An 18,378-nucleotide genomic window follows, 5' to 3' on the forward strand; every position below is an offset into this window, starting at 1 on the left:
AGACCTGTCTTTGGCATCACAGTGTGATATATCGATGGTGCTGCGCATCACAGTTTGAGCCAACAGTCAAAATGTCTTTCAAAAGGCTGTCTCTGAAAACTGTTGCTCTTAGCTTTACCTTAAACAGTGTTATGCATGTTATCAGCCCCACTATCTTGTCTTGTAATTAGTGAAGACACGGTGGGACCACAGCCACTTTACAACCAAGCTCCATTTTTACACCTCAAACAACTTTTCTAGGTTGAAGGTTAACTAGAAGGCCATTTTTGTTCCCCTGGCTCAGAACAATGAAGCAGCTGAGCAATCTCTCTGCCCAGTCCTCTGTCTCATTATGTTTTGTGCACCACTAACACGAGGCAGATGCAGCAACTGTTTGTCCACCTCAGAAGACTCTCATAAGCTATTTCTCTGTCAAAACAGCATTTGGCTCACTGGCTGTGTAATGCTTGCACGCAAGTATACATAACAGCAGGTGCAGAGCCTCTGCAAGACACTCATACTCGCGCCACAGGAGCCATATTCTCGTCCACAGCTCTCCTCAGAGGGACTGCGGTAGCAGACATCGGCACAGCAGCATCTTAGGCCTCTTCGTGCCCCTTCATCCATTCGCCTCTGCACCATGTGTCTGAGTCATCCCTGAGATGATGTTTTTTTTTTTTTAAATGGTAAATGACCATGATGTACCCATTCCTCAGCACTATAGTTCTTCTAGTAGTATGCAGCTTTTCTTTCTGAAGTTTAATTTGAAAAGAAAGTCTGCCATAGGAGGACCAAAAACTGTATTTCAATTCACTATTACTTATAAAGTTATTCAAAATAAACTTTATGCTTGACTTGAGCGTCGGTGTGATGGCTTTCAGATCGTGCAATCTGCATTTTGAATTTTGAAACATGATATTCATCAGTCTCTCTGAAGAATTGCTGTCCAACTCCCTGTCCCAGTCTCATTTACAGTGAATAAACAGGCAAATCTGATTGAAGATTTACTCTCAAACCGTGAGAAGCCTGATAAAACACAGACTAACACAACTCCCCCTTTGCCACCGAAGCGATGTACTGTTGGGTATGTTGTTTGCATACTAAAGCATCACACTCAAAGTAATAGCATTTATTATATTGTATTGCAAGGGGACAGAAAGAAGATAGCAGATGATTATGCCCGCTATTTGGTTCATTTAGCAAGAGTAAAGCTGCTAAGATAGCTTGTGACCCAGAGAAGGCAGGAGTTAACTCTCAAAGGCTATTAGGATTTCATAATTTACATTATGTAGATAAGAGCCTGCAAAATATCTCTTCTGCTATATTTTGTTATTGTGCCCAAATATAGAAGTCTGCTTAGAATTTATGAACTTGAAGAACTTTCAATACTTGAAAAGTTTTTTTCTTTTCATATTTTGTCCATAAATGTGAAAAATATTTCTTTAAATCAACCACTTATGCTCTGTTTTTCAGCCTTATAAAAGAGTTTTGATGAGGAAAACATCTTGAATGCAAGCTATGATAAGCCTCCAATAATGAATTATCCAAATCCCGTGTTATTGCAGCAGGAGTTCAAATCCATTTAGCACGGGTCTGCGAGACAGCATCCGGAGGAGGTGATGTTTGGTTGTGTAGGAGGTTTACAAAGCTTCAGTCAGCGATGGCTCAGAGATGAAACTCATTCAATCTCAGACTCCTATCCTCAGCTCCAATAAGACTTTAATATAAAAGGTATGGATTGGTACTGCAACTTTATGAGCTAAATAAAAAGATCATATTCTCTAATGAATGCCGATGAACTCTCAACGCACTGGCAGCACATTTGCACACAGTTAATATGCACATGCATGCAGTATTGTGCACACGCTGACCCTTGCATGCAGGCACTGAAACACATTCCACCACACTCCCCCCTGCACACCCACACAGTTGCCTACAGCAATCCTACACAGAGTTAATTTGCATTTACAATTATTTCCCATACGCTCGGTGCTGGTCTAAAGGTGGGTGTTACATGATAAAGCAGTAAGTAATATAACCTCAGTCCTCAGAGAGACTTCACAGACATGGTGTGGTAATGCTGAGAAAGTGCAAGAGAAAATTGGGAATAGAAATAGCTAGAGGATGTAACCAAAAGCTGAAGTTTATTGTAAGTGGATACGAGGTATTAACCTCATAAGAGAAGAGTAAACAAATAAGTACGAGATGTCCTTAAGGTTGGAGAAGGTTAAAGAAATAAATGTGTTTTCAGGGCCTTTTTTTACTTCATTCTGAAGTAATTCTTTCTTACATGAGAAATAACATTTATGGAAACAATCTTAAAGTATCGTAAAGGAAATTAAAGATGGTCAAACATTGCTACACAGCACCACCTGGTGGACACACTTCACAACTGACTTTTAAATTAAAACAATCTGCATGTAAAGTTTTTTTCTTTCTTCTTGTTTGAAGTTTGACTGTCTATTTTCCATTCCCCAGCAAGGGCCACGACCTTAAATACGACACAAAAACATGTATTGATAATGAAGCATCGAGCTAGGCTTAAGGTTACAGTTGAGACGAGAAGGAAGGGAAAGGATGCCATTGAACTGGTAACCTAGTGCCATTTGCTCAATAGGTCAATAGCAGATCTTGTGGAAAGAGAAGGCTCTTGCACGCCGACTGAAACAAATCCCAGGGCTTTGCTGGAGGGCAGGTGGTAGTCACACGCAGTGACACTGCTGCGGCCTTGACCTGAGAGAATATGGTTTCGATTTTCCTTTTGTTGCATTGTGAACTTTGAGAGGTTAAAAGCAGTTTAAGTGACTCGGCTTTACTTTTTGAGAAGTGATAGCTAGTCTCTCTATTTGAAGCTTGGCAATAATGTGGTGTGTCAATTCTAGTGCTGAAACAACAAATGAGTGAGAAGGCGAGAGATTACTTTCAAAGGTAAGGGTTGCTCAACATTGAAATTTGATAAACTGGAAATTTGAATCTTAAATGTAACACCCTCATTTACTGTAGAATTTCACATCTATGATGTTTTGCTGAGTTATATTTTTATGAATTGTATTGCGAAACAAACTGATATCAAGGGTTGCATGAGAATACTGGGCAGTTTAGTGTGTCTAAACTGGTTAGTTTGCACTGTATGTATGTATACAGTATGCTTGGTTTGAAGTACAAAGGTGAATTAAGTGACTCTGAGCATGGCACGGTTGTTGTTGCCAGACGGGCTACTCTTAATATCCCAGAAACTGCTGATTTACTGAGATCTTCCCACACAGTCGTCTCTAGTGTTTACAGAAAACTCCATAATAAAATGAGCCGGGATAAGACTATCCAATCTAAACCTCAACATCTGACATGGAAGACAACGAGGAAAAAAATGTGCTCGTATTGGAAGTTTTTTAATAACACATTTCAATATTGCAACAGCCATCAGATTTTCTCCTAACGGGTAAAAATCATTTAAAAACTAACAAAAACAAAAGAAACTTTTTTTTTTCCAGTTGTATATTCCAAACATCAGAGTTTCTTGGCTATTGCCCTAAAGTCAAACAAATAAAACCCTTACACAGTGAGCAGATATTATATTCAACACATTGTTCTTCAAACAAATTATAAAAATAGATTTAGCATTTTCAAATACATATATACAATATTAAACATATACTTAATGGTCACAGCAACATATTGGGGGACAGGGCGGGAAACATCTCCGGTTTCATTCATCGTGGTGAAGAGGTCCAGGCTGTTTTGTAGTCTCGTGTGTCTGTTTTAAAGGTGTATTTTTGGATACGTGTGATGTGTTTTATAGCAAAAGGAGGGACATTTTTACCAAATTGAAATCCTTAACTTTATTCCAATTAATTTTTGCACCTTCTACTGTGAATCTGTAATGCCCCGATAAATGTCTTCCCCAACCAAATGGAAAAGCCAGATTGCTGTACACAGGGAATTCTGGGAGTTAACTGGAAAAAGTGTAACCATATAGTCTGATGGAGCATGATATTAACAGCAACATAAATTTAAACCTGACAATCCAATAGCAACCAAAAGGAAAAAAAAATATCATTGATGTTCTGTAATACTGTATCCGTACTGCAACACACACACACACACACACACACACACACACACACACACACACACACACACACACACACACACACACACTGTAATGTGTATACAGCAAATCTAAACGGTAATGAACCTAAAATCAACTGTTGCAAATCCAGCGTATAGAAATACACAGATACTGTGTGCTGACAGTAAAAATCCTCCAGTGTTCCTCTCACTTCCTCTTTACAAAATAATTTGTTCAGGTACAAACTCACAGTCGAAATAAGTCAACGGAACAAAAACGAAACAAGACAACTGCTTTGCTCAAATTATTATTTTTTAAATACTTAAGTTTAAATAAACCATCCCAACATCCTCTCTGGAGAGGTCTGTGTTGCAGTCTGTAAACATAAATAAATATGGATAAATATCTAAAAATCAGACCACCTTCCAGAGATAGCCCGAGTCCTATACAGAGTAATAAACATTGTAGTGAGAGCCTTTGGAGAGGAGGATCGTGTTATCCAGATGAAATCCAGCAAACTAAAGGGAACGATTTAAGCTTTAAATGCACACAGAAAGCATGGAGAAGAAGAGAAAGATATAGGGAATAAAGCAAACGTAGTTAGGAGTAGCGAAACAGACAGCAACGTACAACAAATTCATGAACAATCAAAAACACATTTTCAACCCTTTGCTTTACAATTTCATCCTGCAGCGATTGTTTCACCATCAGTAGTACCAAACAGGATAAATGAATGCTGATATCCCTGCTGAAAGAAGAGCATAATATCAACACAAATATTTTACTTAAGTCCGTTCATGCCATGAGCAAACTTTAGATAACGTATATAGCACTACAATGAATCCTCGCCCCTCTCATTCTGCCACTTTGCGGCTCCATCCAACCTCCGGCTTCACTAACCTGAATAGCACGGTCTTCCCAACCTGCTGCTTTGAAAACGCAAGTTACATTCCAGCCATGTTTATTCTTTAGAGTATTTCTTTACCATCTGATATGAGATCAGCTTTGACCGTTCTTGATGTGATTCTGTATCTTCGTAGTAAATCAGTTCCTGTTGATGTGAAATCAGCTGTGCTAGTTCTGAGGCATTGTTTTGACCCAAGGCCAATAAAATAGTTCCCTTCATCGAGAATATCTTGGTTTTAGTGAATTTATGTTGTAAAGGGATATTTCACCCCAAATGTTCACGTGTCTTCGAGCTGTAGTTCAAAATTGCTGTGCGCGTCTCTCCCACAGATCAGAGTTCGGCTTCAGACAGAGACATTTTTAATTTGTCTTTATGCGCTGATCTAGAACCAGTAAGATGGAGCCAACGCAGGCGTTGAAGGTCAAAGTGCAGATAGAGGTCACAAAAAGTCACATGACATCACTCCTCTGCTATCCCCCCCCCGGTTATGACATGAACACAATGTCACAACTGATCGCAGTCTTCAAGGGGGACTTGTTGAAAAGAGAAAGGAAGGAATAAAGGAAGGCATGAGGAAGTGTGGGAAGGAGGAGTAAATAGATGAGTGCAGTTAGCTGAAAGATCAGCTCATCTATCTTTATGTATGGAAGAGCTCTCTCTTTCTCTCTCCTCGCCTCCACCCCATCATCCATCTGCACACATGTAAGGATCTGCAGCAGCACGAGACTAGGTGAGTTGACCGTTTAGACCTGCACACCACGCCCGTGCATTTGGATGACCTGGGCTCTCAGAGTCTGGATGGCAGCCAGTATCAGCTTCTGGTGCTCCAGGGAAGTGATGCCAAGGCTCAATACATCTCTGTGAACACAAGATTTACAGAGATCAGAAGATGTGGATTGATTGTTTTTAACGATGTTTCGCTTTTATGATTTTTGTTTAACAAAGATGTAAGACTGAAAAGGCAGTTTTAGTCAGCTTACTTTAAAATGCAAGCCAAACCCAAATGTTAAAAAACATGATGCAGTGGAATTCTAATCCTTTACGCTAAAAAAATACACCATTACTGTATCTTTGACCTAACAGTAAGGACACCAGTTATTGCAGAAACATTTTTCTGTAGCAATCTTTATATGAAACAGAATGAGGCTGCACACATATGTTTTCAGGGAATACCACTTCCAGTTTCTTAAATGTATTCGTTTGCGTCTTTATATTAATTCAGCACAGACGCCCAGCTGTCTTAGATATGGCTGACGCAACTCTCTGACACACACCCCTGAGCTCAGATGGGAAAGACGTCATTTTAGATTCAGATTAAGAGATTAATCTCAGAGTTCACTGGGTCAGTTTGACACTTTGAGGCTTTTAGAAAACTGGAAAGGTCTGCTGCTTCTTAGAAATTCCTTCACTGTTAATACTCAACACTGTAAATAAGAAACTCGTGTTCTTCGTGTCAAATTTTTTTGACACGAATGGTATAACATGTATGGTATAACAAGTGCCATATTTAGACATATTTAAATGGAGCTAAAAAGGTTGGTGTCTTCTGTGACATCTCATTTTTTTATATACAGTTAACATGTTTTATTATAAGTAAGTTATCTAGTAAATAAACAGCCAAATATTTGCTCAAACACAGGGTGATGTCTCCTTACCTACATATATCTTATAAACACTGATTCAGTTGCTTTTAAAGTCTTGAATATTAGCAGTTTTTTACTGGAATGAATTGGCTTCTTATTCTTTTATTAAGGTACCCTTCTGTTAAAAAAATGTAATGAAAAGGTCACACAGTCAGAATTGTACAAAACTACTCACTGTACAGTCATTCGTGCCACAGACTCCAAGTAGCAGTATCCCGCAGCAGTGAAGTTGTCCTTGTATCGGCCCATGTCTACTGCATCCAGCCACTCTCCAACAGAGTTAAAAGATGGGAAGGTGGGGAGAGGCCTGTCAGCTAGTGTAATGGATGAACTCAGGGTTCTATAGTGGGGGAAATAACGATTAAGGCTTTGTAAAAGTAACTTTTTAAAAAATTTATACATTCAAGGATCTACTCCAACTCATGTAGTCATGAGACTGTACCTTCGCGCCAGTGTGGAGGAACCGATACCATCAGGCGAGCGAATGCTCTTGCTGAGGGCCGAGTGGATCTGACTAAAGCTGGGCCTCTCCGTCCTCTCCTTCTGCCAACAGTCCAGCATCAGCTGATGGAGATGTGGAGGGCAGTTAACTGGAGCTGGCAGCCTGAAACCGTCCTCGATGGCCTTTATCACCTACGCACAGAAAGAGGAAATCGATAATATCAGATTAGAAATTAGTTTTGTGATTTTCCAGTACTCATGGTATAATTGGATACATTCTTAAAGAGCATGTCTGAGTGGTAGGGCAGAGTGGGAGAGGTGAACGAGGATGTAGAGAAGTTTTGTCCTACTTTCAAAGTTCAATAAGATGCTTAAAACCTTTTCCCCTTGCAGTGGACTTGCTTAGTTGCCAAGAATAGAAGTCTTACAGAACAGAACAGAAGACTGTATAGGTCACACGTGGAAAAAAAATATTAAATAAAAGTACATAATAATCACACTACCTAGAATGTCCCACTGTATGGCTTAAAATCTAAAACTGACCTTGCAAGCCTGCGGCAACTGTAATACTTAGATTTCACAGAGATATCATCACCCTAATATGAGTGGAATACATTATGTTTTTGGTAATAAAAAGGCTCCAGAACTGTACAGCAGGTATGCAATCACAGAGGGGAAAAAAGAGCCCCTGCAAATTTGTTCACAACTAACTGACGCTGTATGCAGACTTAAAGGTCAGTTAGTGTGATATCCACTGTCACTTGGTGTACTTCACACGATACTTACTGGGTATCACAATAACAGCACCTTTTCATTTCCAATAATACAATATGCGGTAGGTCTTTGAATTGGGGGGAAAAAAATCAAACCAGCCAAGTTTGAAATACCAGAAACATCAAAGCAATGAAACAAACACTCCATTAAAAAGTCTGTGCTTTCTTAAATACAAGATAAGATAAGATAACCTTTATTAGTCCCACACGTGGGAAATTTGTTTTGTCACAGCAGGAAGTGGACAGTGCAAAAGTTATGAGGCAAAAATTAGAATACAATAAGAATAAATACAGTACACAACTGTACAGAATAGAATAAAATAAAATACTATATACAGTAGAATAAAATAAAATAAATATACAATAAGATAAAAATAGAATACAAATACAAATACTATATACAACTGAGTAAAAATACAACGATGACAGAAAGATAAACTATCAAATTTCAGAAAATGTTTAATCTCTGCTCAGCATCATCACCAGGCCTCTGAAAACTCACTGTCTTCAAACAGCAGTGCTTGAAAGCATCCTTCCAGACTCTTGATGTTCTTTACTGCTCCATCAAGCTAATGTCGCCCCCTATTAAAAATCATTCACTCAAACACCCCACGAGATATTTCCTTTCAGTATATCTAGGGACATGGGATATATCCTCCACCGCAACCACTCTAAGAAATACAATCTCCTTAAAGGAGGCAATAAAGTCTGAGAATAATCACAAAAATGACATCCATCAGCAGCATTAATTCCTAAAACACTCTCTTCTCTCTCTGCCTACCCGGCCACCCACTTCCCCACTCCACCATCCTCTCAGCCCCTTAAGCTTCTATCTCAGTAAAGAGCATTCATAAAATGCTTTTCAGCATTTGACATTTTCCATTTAATCAGAGCCAGTAGGTAAAGGGCACGACGGATCACAGGTGGACAGGCCGACCAACAATTCCGTTATGATATAATGTATCAATTTAAAGTGGATTAATATCCCTGGCGCTCTACAAGCTTGATCTTTGCCCTCTCAATTGGAAAGTTTGATAATATAAACCAGGCTGAGATGAAACTTTCGCCAGCTTTATAAAAGGGCACTAACAAAGAGTATTAAAAAGCTACCTATTCTTGTGCTCGCTGAATAACTCATGCATATTAATTTGGGACATTCAAAAATGGAACATGCAAGTAATCAGTTGCTTTACGCGTAGCTGCCTGCAGAAAATGTAGTCTTTATGATAAAATTCATTTGAAAAGGCATTAGGATGATGAAAAATAATATGTCTTGAAAAAAGCTCTTTGCTGATAATGCCTGGAGTGTCACTGGCCTCACTAATAAGAAAAGCAGTAACAAGGATCTGCTGTCTGTTGTCTCATATGCAGACCTGTATCCTGCTTTCAGCTATACTATAGAGGCATGACATCCTTAAAAAGGGGGGAAATATAAACCTCTTTTTTAGGACAAAGAAAAAAGAGTGACAAGGAAAATGGGCCCACCCACAGTGACTTTTAAAGGTTGCTAGTGGTGGCAGGGTCCTATTAACTGGACAGTCACTCCCCTCAAATAGTGCTTTACATTTCTTGAAATAAGCTGACTATTTTCTGAGAGATTTTCTACACTTAATAGCAGGGTGGCAGCCAGGGATAGGCAGTGGACACTAGAAGGGGGTCAATGCATCCTTAAGAGAAAACAGGATTGGTCATGGAGCTGATGCAGACTTAAAGAGGGGGACTTAGGCCCTGCAATAGCTCTCAGAGGTACTGTGGCTTCTCGGTTTTCTATTAATAAGATGCATGGTGGGCACAGATAGAAAATTCATTGATAAAAAAAAATTAGAGAGCGGCAAAAGAGAGAGGTAGGGTACAAAAGTATAGAAATTAATATTGAAATTGGAGCAAGGAATATGGAGAATTTAAATGCACACTTACATCCTGGTTGCCCATATCCCAGTAGGGTCTCTCGCCATAGGACATGACCTCCCACATGACAATGCCAAAGCTCCAGACATCTGAGGCAGAGGAGAAACGATGGTACTGGATGGCTTCTGGAGCGGTCCACAGCACCACACTTTTCCCTCCATGCTGGCGGAGAGGAACAGGAGAGGTAAGACAAGATGTAAAAGTGTGTGGAGAGTTCACCAAAGTAAAGCTTTAATATTCTCTTTGAAAAGCTTTGAGCATATTTCCAGCAGATCAAAGGAACTGTTCGGAGATTGGGTTCACCTTGGACTGAAATCCTAAAATAACCATAGAAACACTGGATTTTTCTCCCCCTCTACCTCAAAGCCCACGTGACCTCACCTGAACTTGACATAACATATGATAATTCCCATTTGATCAGACTCATTAAGAAAATATGCCCTACATGTGTGAGTTATAAGATGTATAAGGTTGCAGAAAAAATGTTATCTCACCAGCGTGGTGTAGATGGCCTCTATTTTGTCCTCCTGAAGAGGTCTGAAGCCAGACACCTTGCAGCCAAGGTTGGAGTTAACCAGCACCTGCGATTTGGAAAACAGGCTGATTAGCATGGCTTACATTTGGAGGGGAAATGCTCACAGTATGAGAGCTCACTACCCTGGTGGGCAAAGCTCTTATCACACCAGAGACAATTGATTGTTTACAAGAACAGATGTTCCTGATTTTCCACAACATGACCACTGCATCTGTAGTTTGATAGACTGCCTCTTCTATGAAAGACAAAAAACCAAACAAAACACACACACACACACACACAGTCGTGTTTTCATATCCTTGTGGGGACATCTAATTGACATAATGCTTTCCCTAGTCGTTTACCATAACCGTAACCACCAAAAATAAAAGCCTAACTCTAACCCTAACCATAACCTAATTGTAACCCTGACACTAAAACCACATTTTGAGTCTCAAAAATGCCTTCAAACTTGTGGGGACGGGTTTTTTGTCCCCATAAGGGGTGTTGGTCCCCACAAAGATATGTAAACATGGTACACACACACACACACACACCCCTAATGAAACGTGGGTGACACAATAATTTAGACAGTTTTGTCTAATTTTCAGCTTCATGTAGTCTTTCAGTAAAAAACCTACAGGTGAGTGCTTTCAAAGATGTTTGCAGACAAGAACGAATTGTAGTCTGCAAAAACTCATTATAGAACACGACATCCTGTTCATCACACCATACCTGTCCTCTATCATCTACTCCCACCTGCTCCCCTTACCTTGTGCGCGGCGAGCCGTTTGTGGACAAAGCCCATTTCGGTGAGGTACTTCATCCCCGACGCCACTCCGGTCAGCAAATCCATCAACTGCATTATACTCAACTGGCCTTCATGTTTCTGAGGTTACAGAAGGAAAAAGAGAAAGATGAAGAAGAGGTGGGAGAGAAGATTGTGAGCAGGCTGAATGGAAGGGGGAGAAAAAAAGCACATCTGCCTCTGCTTTACAATGTTGTGCTTGCTGAGCTGAAAACCTTTATTTGGAGAATAAAAACAAACAGGCCATTAATTCATATCATTATAAACCACAGTGAAGTGGTTCACAGAGCAAAGGGGCACACTAACAGTTTACAGAAGCTTACAGCAGCTTTGAGCAGAAACACTCCATTTGTGCAGTTAATTATGCTATGTTTTCCTTATTACAGTAATAAGCACAAGAATTGCTGCCCTAGGACCACATTATATTAACGGTATATTTAGGACAAGTAGAACAAAAGTGTTGTTAGTGCAGCTGCTTGAAAACAGAGAGTAGTAATGAGTAATTACAGTTTAATAATGAGCATCAGCACATATATTTAAGATGAATGCACAGTAATGAAACTTACCCTAAGGAATGAATCTAAGGCTCCGTTAGACATGCACTCCACTATGATCATCATGGTGTTTCCTGGACAAAGACATGACAGAGGGCATATATGAACAATTGAAACGGGGATAAAATTGTGAAGTCAAGGGAAAAAGGGAAGCAATAGCATGATAATAGAGACATTGGGAATAGGGAAGGAATAAAGTGAGTCTAGTCCACTTGGCAAGCATTGTGCGAAGCCATTCTTCACTCGGTGAACTGTAGTGAAGCCTGGAGAACCTGTGCGCTGCCCTGGCTGTCTCAGCAAGTTTAACGACCCTGAAACACTCACACACGCACGCTCTTACTGTGCACAATAGCACGCGCTCATATACACTACACGCGTGCTCACACACATACTGTGCCGAGGCCCAGATGGCAGGGATCCAGTAGTGCTATGAAGTGCACGGAGGAGGGAAATGAAAATAAAACTGCAGTTGTTGGAAGGGAGACGAAAGGAGGAAAGGATTGCGGGAGGTTGAGACAGTAAGATAAACCTTGACAGATATGTAAACAACTTTACATCTACAAACACATATTCTAGGATGGAAAGGTGGTCTGATCAGTCCTGACAGTTTATGCAGGCATAATACAAGAATGATAAATTGCCACTGTAAAATCCCCGGTTTCCAGTTTCCCAGCATTACTACGCTTTTAGGAAGCTATTTGAAAAGGTTACCAAATATGCTGTGGGAAGCGAGAGCCAGGGATGCTGCCATAATTTGCCAGCCATCATGTAATTAATGTGAGCTGGATAATGAGTCTGTGGTTGAACGGGCTTGCGCAGGGCTGGAATGGCCGATGTATTCAGCTACAACCATGGACCGACTATGCAGTAAAAATATGTCTATTTCTTGTGGTTATCTACAAGAACATCTTTGTTTGCAGTCCTGCTACCAGCTGTTCCAGGTCTCCCACACTGTGATTTGTTTTCTGCTACTCTCACTTTTTTTGATAATGATTATAATAGGTTTAAATAGTGACTTCATTGATCACCCATTTAACACATGCCTCTAAATTATGAATAGAAAGATTAGTATAGAACAAAGGGACAATAGGTGGTATTTTGCAGGTGAGTGAGATGTATTGGGCGGATGGAAGGGGGGCTAAATAAGAATCCGGTGGGGGCGTAAGTGATGTAAAGCAGGTGATTTGTAGTCTAACGGCATGTGGGCGTGCGTGGGTGTGTGTGCAAAGATTTGTGATTTCATGCCAAGTGAAGAGGCAGGCGAGCAGGTGTGTGTGTGTGTTTGTCAGTGATGGTAAAGAAAAAGTGAGCATATGGGACAGCCTTTTCGTGTGTGCGTGGTGAGGAGTGTGCATGTTGGTTTTTGATGAATGTGTGTATGTGTGCATATGATGGTGGGTGGGATTGGAGTGCATCTCAGGGCCCCGCTGGGTCTCTAGCACCAATTACTGTACCCTGCACATCTGCTGCCATCCTACTGAGCACAGAGTGTGCTGGGGCACCGTGCCCACACACACACACACACACACACACACACACACACACACACACACACACACACACACACACACACACACACCACCAAAAAGCATCGCAGCGGCAGTAACAAAAACTTCACAAACTCCTTAAAGCTTCTCCCTTCAGCTGCCATTCCCATTAACCTCTACCTCATCTTCTGTGACTCTCATGTCTCTTTCGTCAGTCTCCTCCCTTCAAGTTTTTTTTCCCCCACTCTCCTTCCATTCTGTTTTCGCTCTTGGACCTCAATTGCTATCTGTCAGCAGAAAATAGACCTTGATGTAGCTCCGCTGCTGCTAGCACAAGGCATCCATCTACCCACCCTGCTTTCTCCTTTTCAAACTTTACTTCTTGTTCCATCCTCCTCTCTTGCCCTCTTTGCTGTAAGCGCTGACCCCCTCCACGTGTGAGTTATTGAGGTATCTGGAGTGTCTTAGCGCTCCTCCCAATCCTTGTCCCTTGCTACTCCCTTTTACCCTCTCTGTATGCAATTTTAAGATGCTTAAATCCCAATTACCCCTTTTCAACAGCCTTACTTCCTTCAACAACTGAGCTGGTCAAACTGTAGAATTTTTCCCTGATCCTTGGATTCCTATGTTTTTTTCCACTCTGTGCTTCTTTTCATCTATACCCATTTTCCTTTGTTTTCCCATTCTTTTCCCAGTGGTATCCCCTTACTACTATACTACCTTTCTGTTTCTGCTCTCTGCACAATATCCCTCTCTCCCTCCTTTCTTACCAGTGGTGATAACGCCCTCCAGCCGGATTATGTTAGAGTGGTCAAATTGCCCGAGAATGCCAGCTTCGCTAAGAAAGGAACGGCGCTGCTTGTCAGAACAACCAGCCCTTAACGTCTTTATGGCCACAGGCAGCTCCCTCTTACTGGGCAACTTCAGGCAGCCACGGCACACCTCCCCAAAGTCACCTGTGGGGGGAGACAAACAGAGGTCGTGATCAGTGTCAACGGATGCACAGAAAGAGAGCGCTGAGGGAGAAAAACATCAAAAGAATGCGAGACGAAATGAGTAAGGGTTAGACTGAAGGGGATAGAGGGGGAAGCCAGACTTAGATGAAGAAATACTACTTCATGTTGGGAAGAAAGAGTGATGACATTGAGAGAAAAAGATGAAATACAAAGGGATCAAAGAGAGATCAAAGATGGAGTAGAGTGCAGGTGAAACACTGAAGCATCTACTAGAGGCAAATACAATAGCCACAATAGTTTAGCGCAATTTTGGCAAAGGTCTGCAAGTTCCCAAATTTGATTGAACTGGATGCCAATTCAGCCTCAAAGCAGATTCAGAGAAAGTGCAAAAAGACACAGAGTTGACTTTGAAAGGTTTCTAATACTTTTGGCTTTCTTTTTAACACAGGACAATATATTTTAGCATTTTTGCTATAATATTTGGAAAATTAATGGATTAAAATTGGTTGTCATTCATAATTTCTACTGTGCTATATACTGCTTTTGATTATATCCTCATTTCTAAAATGCATTTGCATGCTTAGCAAAATCTAAATGAAACAGAGGGAGTTATTCAACACAATCTATTTAATATTTCATGTAGCATAAATATTACAAAGACAACATGAGAGATGGATTTATTTTTGTTTAATTAAAAAAAATATTCATTTTAAATGTAATGCCCGCAACATGTTTTTGTTCACTACTTTTTTGAACAGGAAACGCTCACTGTAGTTATGCACTGAAAAAAAGGGACTGGCCATCTCTTGGATTTATGTAAGCATCTTGCATGTATTTAACACAATTGCCTCATGTTTTAAAGATAAATGTAACTATATAGTGTAAAAACTACATGATATGCAGAAAGGGTGTATTAAATTGTTCATATCATGTTCAGGTGAAGTAAGTCAATAAGATAGCAACGTTAAATCTCGTGAAACCACGCGTGATTTCATCTCGCGGGCTTTGGATCGTGGTTTAAAAAATGCATCCATCTCAGTCAAGTCGAGCAGCCAACTCTACGTTTTTTGGTATGTCTTGATTTTTTGAATTAATGTTTACCATATTTCAGCCAAATGTAGTTAAACGTCTAGAGTGCCGCCATGTAACATGCTAAAAAAGAGCCGTTAGCTTATTTGCTGTTTTATCTGTTGTCAAAGAATTGGCGCTTTTTCATTTGAATTTGTCTTTGGCACAAGAGCCGTAATATCACATTAAACCTAATTACGAGGCACTCACAACATAATTTGGTTTTCTGTGTGAATAGATTTGCCAACTGACTCTTCAGTTACATTGTGTATTTACTGCACCGTGGTGTTAGTGAGATTTTGGACATTGAACAGCTTTAGCTAATATCATCAGTGGCATTATGCTAGCTTACATCCCTACCCTTCCTGCCCTCACCTGCTGTCCTTTTGTTTTTGTTTTTTTTTGCTGCACATTGAGAGATTACCTCTATTCTGCATTTCACCAGGAGTCAGCTGATGGATTGTGGGTTCAAGGTGTTATGGTAAGAAAGTATATTCTATTTTCGCTTAAGGTTTCTGTAACTTAATTATAATAGGTTTTTTATAATTATTAGGTGCATGCATACTCAAATAGACCACCCTATTAATACAACTGAGAAATCCAAAATCTGCCATAGGTTTAACCTGTATGTATTGTCAGAAAGGTGATTACTGGACTCACATTAATGCACACTTGAACTAAAATGAGGTTGTAACTTGTGGGTTCTTGGGTTGCAAATCAGAAACAAACATCTTTGGATTTTTTTAATCCCATAAGATCTGGAAACACAGTTTTTATTCAACAAAACATTACTGATTAACCAAGCACAGTGCCTGCTGTTATTTCAAAATAATTTTATGTCATTTTAGATGAAATGCAGCATTCCAGTGCATCCCAACCTTGCCTTTACAGTCAAGGTTTCTGACGGAGCTGAGTTTCTCTCTGACAGTCTGCTGAAAGTGTTTGGGGGAACAGGGCACAAAGCTAAAGGATGTAGCTGCCATGATGACAGTAAGAACTTTAAAATTCTTTAACTACAAAGTGTATATGTATTGCATTAGGTCAGTAAAAGATTTTTATGCTGCATCCATTGAAACAGTCAACTATTACCCGTGAGTACTGATTCCACCGAAAGGATGCCATAATTTTCGTTATGCATTTACTGGCCCACTGAGAAAAATTTATCTTTTTAAAAAAATAAATGTTCTGGAAACTATATATCCATAAAGTTGATGTCAAACAGGAACTTTTGATATTTCTTTGTAGATGCTGGTGTTGCATGTTGACTGGTTTAAGTTTTTGTCTGGGATCATTTTCTTCTGTGCTACTGAAAAGTTCACAAATCTCTGTTTTCTTTGTTATAATACTTTAGGATGACATTAATGCTCGAAGGGAGTCTCATCAAAGTGCTCCGCATCTGTGTGAAAGACAATTGCAACATCTTGGTGCAGGAGTTCATGGTGAGTGTTTTATGAGTAGATTGTGGCTTTGCAACATTTAAAAATGCATTTAGTTATCCACTTGATCCTCATTGGACTGGTTAGGACCAGTAGTCCTCTTTAATAATTTGAAGTTCACATGAGGCCTGGTAGCGAACTCGGCCGCCCCCCCTTGAGGCCCCACCCCCTTATATTAGGGGTCACATCAGTGTGAAAAAACTTTAAATTTGTCATTCTAGTGAACAAAGGAAAATCCCACCAATATTTACATTAGGTTTTGTTTGAAAAAAAAAAAAGACCAACAGCTAACCAAATTGTGGGGCTGAAAGTCTAAATTCTAACATCTTCTGAGTGACATAACCTGGATTTCTGATGGGCCGGTGTCTTTCTAACAAAAACTAATGTAAAGCATTTGAAATTATTATGTTTTTCACTCTGTCTTAGAAACTCTGTTAGACCATGAATGGCAGCATGGCAGGCAACTCTTTGGCTATAGCTATTTACTATGTTGCTTGCATTGGTTTAAATTACTCTAACATTAGAACTGGTAGATTCAAAAGAGATGAGTTTAAAAAGGAATCTTAAAGAAATGTTTTGTGTTTAACCAGGACTTGACTGAGGCCACTGCACAGATTGAGAAAACCACAATGAACATCTGTCTCCAGAGGATGCACCAGGCAATGACTTTTCTGATGTTGGCATCATCATCGAGGGTATAGTAGTTCTTCAAGATCTGGATAACGTGACCTTTGCAGTAGCCATGCTGTTTGGACCTTTTTTATTCCTTCAATATGAGTTACCCATCACAACTCTGCTACACTTTTGAGGTGATTCAAAGGGTGGTAATGGAGTTGGATGCAACTCAGCTCTCAAGAAAAACTCACAACTAAGACAAAACTGCTCCTGCAAGGAAAGCTCACTGTTATGCATGCAAGCTGATCAGCTCTAGGTGAGAGGACATTTAAATCTCACACTTGTTCTGCTGCATTTTTGAAGCTCAATTCCAGGAACAGATCGCAGGGTTCATTTTTATATACTCTGCAACTGCCATGAGGACGAGCCGTTTTTCTTGTTGTTGTTTGTTTTTCCTTTTGCTCTGTACAGCATTTTGGCAGCATTTTTAAAATTCTCTTTGTATTTTTTCTTTCTTTTACTAGTGAAGAGATGTAGCATGAACAGTTATGCAGTCTAAATATCCCATATGGGTCGTGTGAAATGGTATTTTCAGCTTCATTCAGTTGAAGTAAAGAACGTTGAATATTTCTAAGTGTGCTGTTTTGAACCAAGATGTCACAGTATGATCAGTGCTGTAATTTTTGACAGTCACTGTATCAATGTTATTTTTGCATCTCTTGAATAAAGGTTTTGACCTGCAAGTGCTAATTTCTTTAGTTATTGATGGTAAAATGGGTAATGTTAATAGGAAGGTGTTTGCCAATTCAGTAACCTAATTTAATGTTAATGGAAACTAACATTACCTCAAATTGTTTAGTTATAATTGTTGTTTAACTGAATCTTGACGTCAGAGGCCTTAAATAGAATGTTTTGATTTGTTCTTTCCCAACATTTTTCAAAAGAAACAGTCTAATTTCTTTGCTGTGATTGATTCCAGAGAACACGGAAGAACTGACATTATTTAACTGTTGATTTATGTAGATTCAGTGGAGGAGTAATGTCAGTTTAATTCTTTACCTACTGTCAATGCAGTGAAATTAGACATTTTGTTTTGAAAGGTTACTGGTGGATGCCAGCAACCATCTTGGAAGAGAACAATACAATCTGTTATAAGGCCTCCATTTGAAAATTGTGTATTTGATACTAGAATATAATAGCAAAATGTAATTTGAAGATAA

At 39.7% G+C, this 18,378-nt stretch overlaps 1 protein-coding gene and 1 long non-coding RNA gene across 2 annotated transcripts in view; one reads left to right on the plus strand and one right to left on the minus strand.

The window, feature by feature from the left end:
* Nucleotides 1-4,113: 4,113 nt before the first annotated feature.
* Nucleotides 4,114-18,378, minus strand: part of epha10 (EPH receptor A10) — a 170,684-nt gene continuing 156,419 nt past the window's right edge. The window contains exons 11-18 of the mRNA XM_080862529.1: nt 13,854-14,039; nt 11,609-11,670; nt 11,007-11,123; nt 10,215-10,301; nt 9,730-9,882; nt 7,041-7,231; nt 6,774-6,938; nt 4,114-5,813 (exon numbers count right to left, since the gene is read on the minus strand). Of these exons, the coding sequence (XP_080718655.1) occupies nt 5,699-5,813; nt 6,774-6,938; nt 7,041-7,231; nt 9,730-9,882; nt 10,215-10,301; nt 11,007-11,123; nt 11,609-11,670; nt 13,854-14,039 (1,076 nt within the window). The 3' untranslated portion in view covers nt 4,114-5,698. The remainder of the gene's footprint in view (nt 5,814-6,773; nt 6,939-7,040; nt 7,232-9,729; nt 9,883-10,214; nt 10,302-11,006; nt 11,124-11,608; nt 11,671-13,853; nt 14,040-18,378) is intronic.
* Nucleotides 14,839-17,888, plus strand: LOC308384148. The gene is made up of 4 exons (XR_013969271.1): nt 14,839-15,588; nt 15,956-16,097; nt 16,459-16,546; nt 17,134-17,888. It is a non-coding gene; the product is annotated as an uncharacterized lncRNA (long non-coding RNA).

Source organism: Rhamphochromis sp. 'chilingali' (genome assembly GCF_963969265.1).
Source record: "Rhamphochromis sp. 'chilingali' genome assembly, chromosome: 17".
Taxonomy (NCBI): Eukaryota; Metazoa; Chordata; class Actinopteri; order Cichliformes; family Cichlidae; genus Rhamphochromis; species Rhamphochromis sp. 'chilingali'.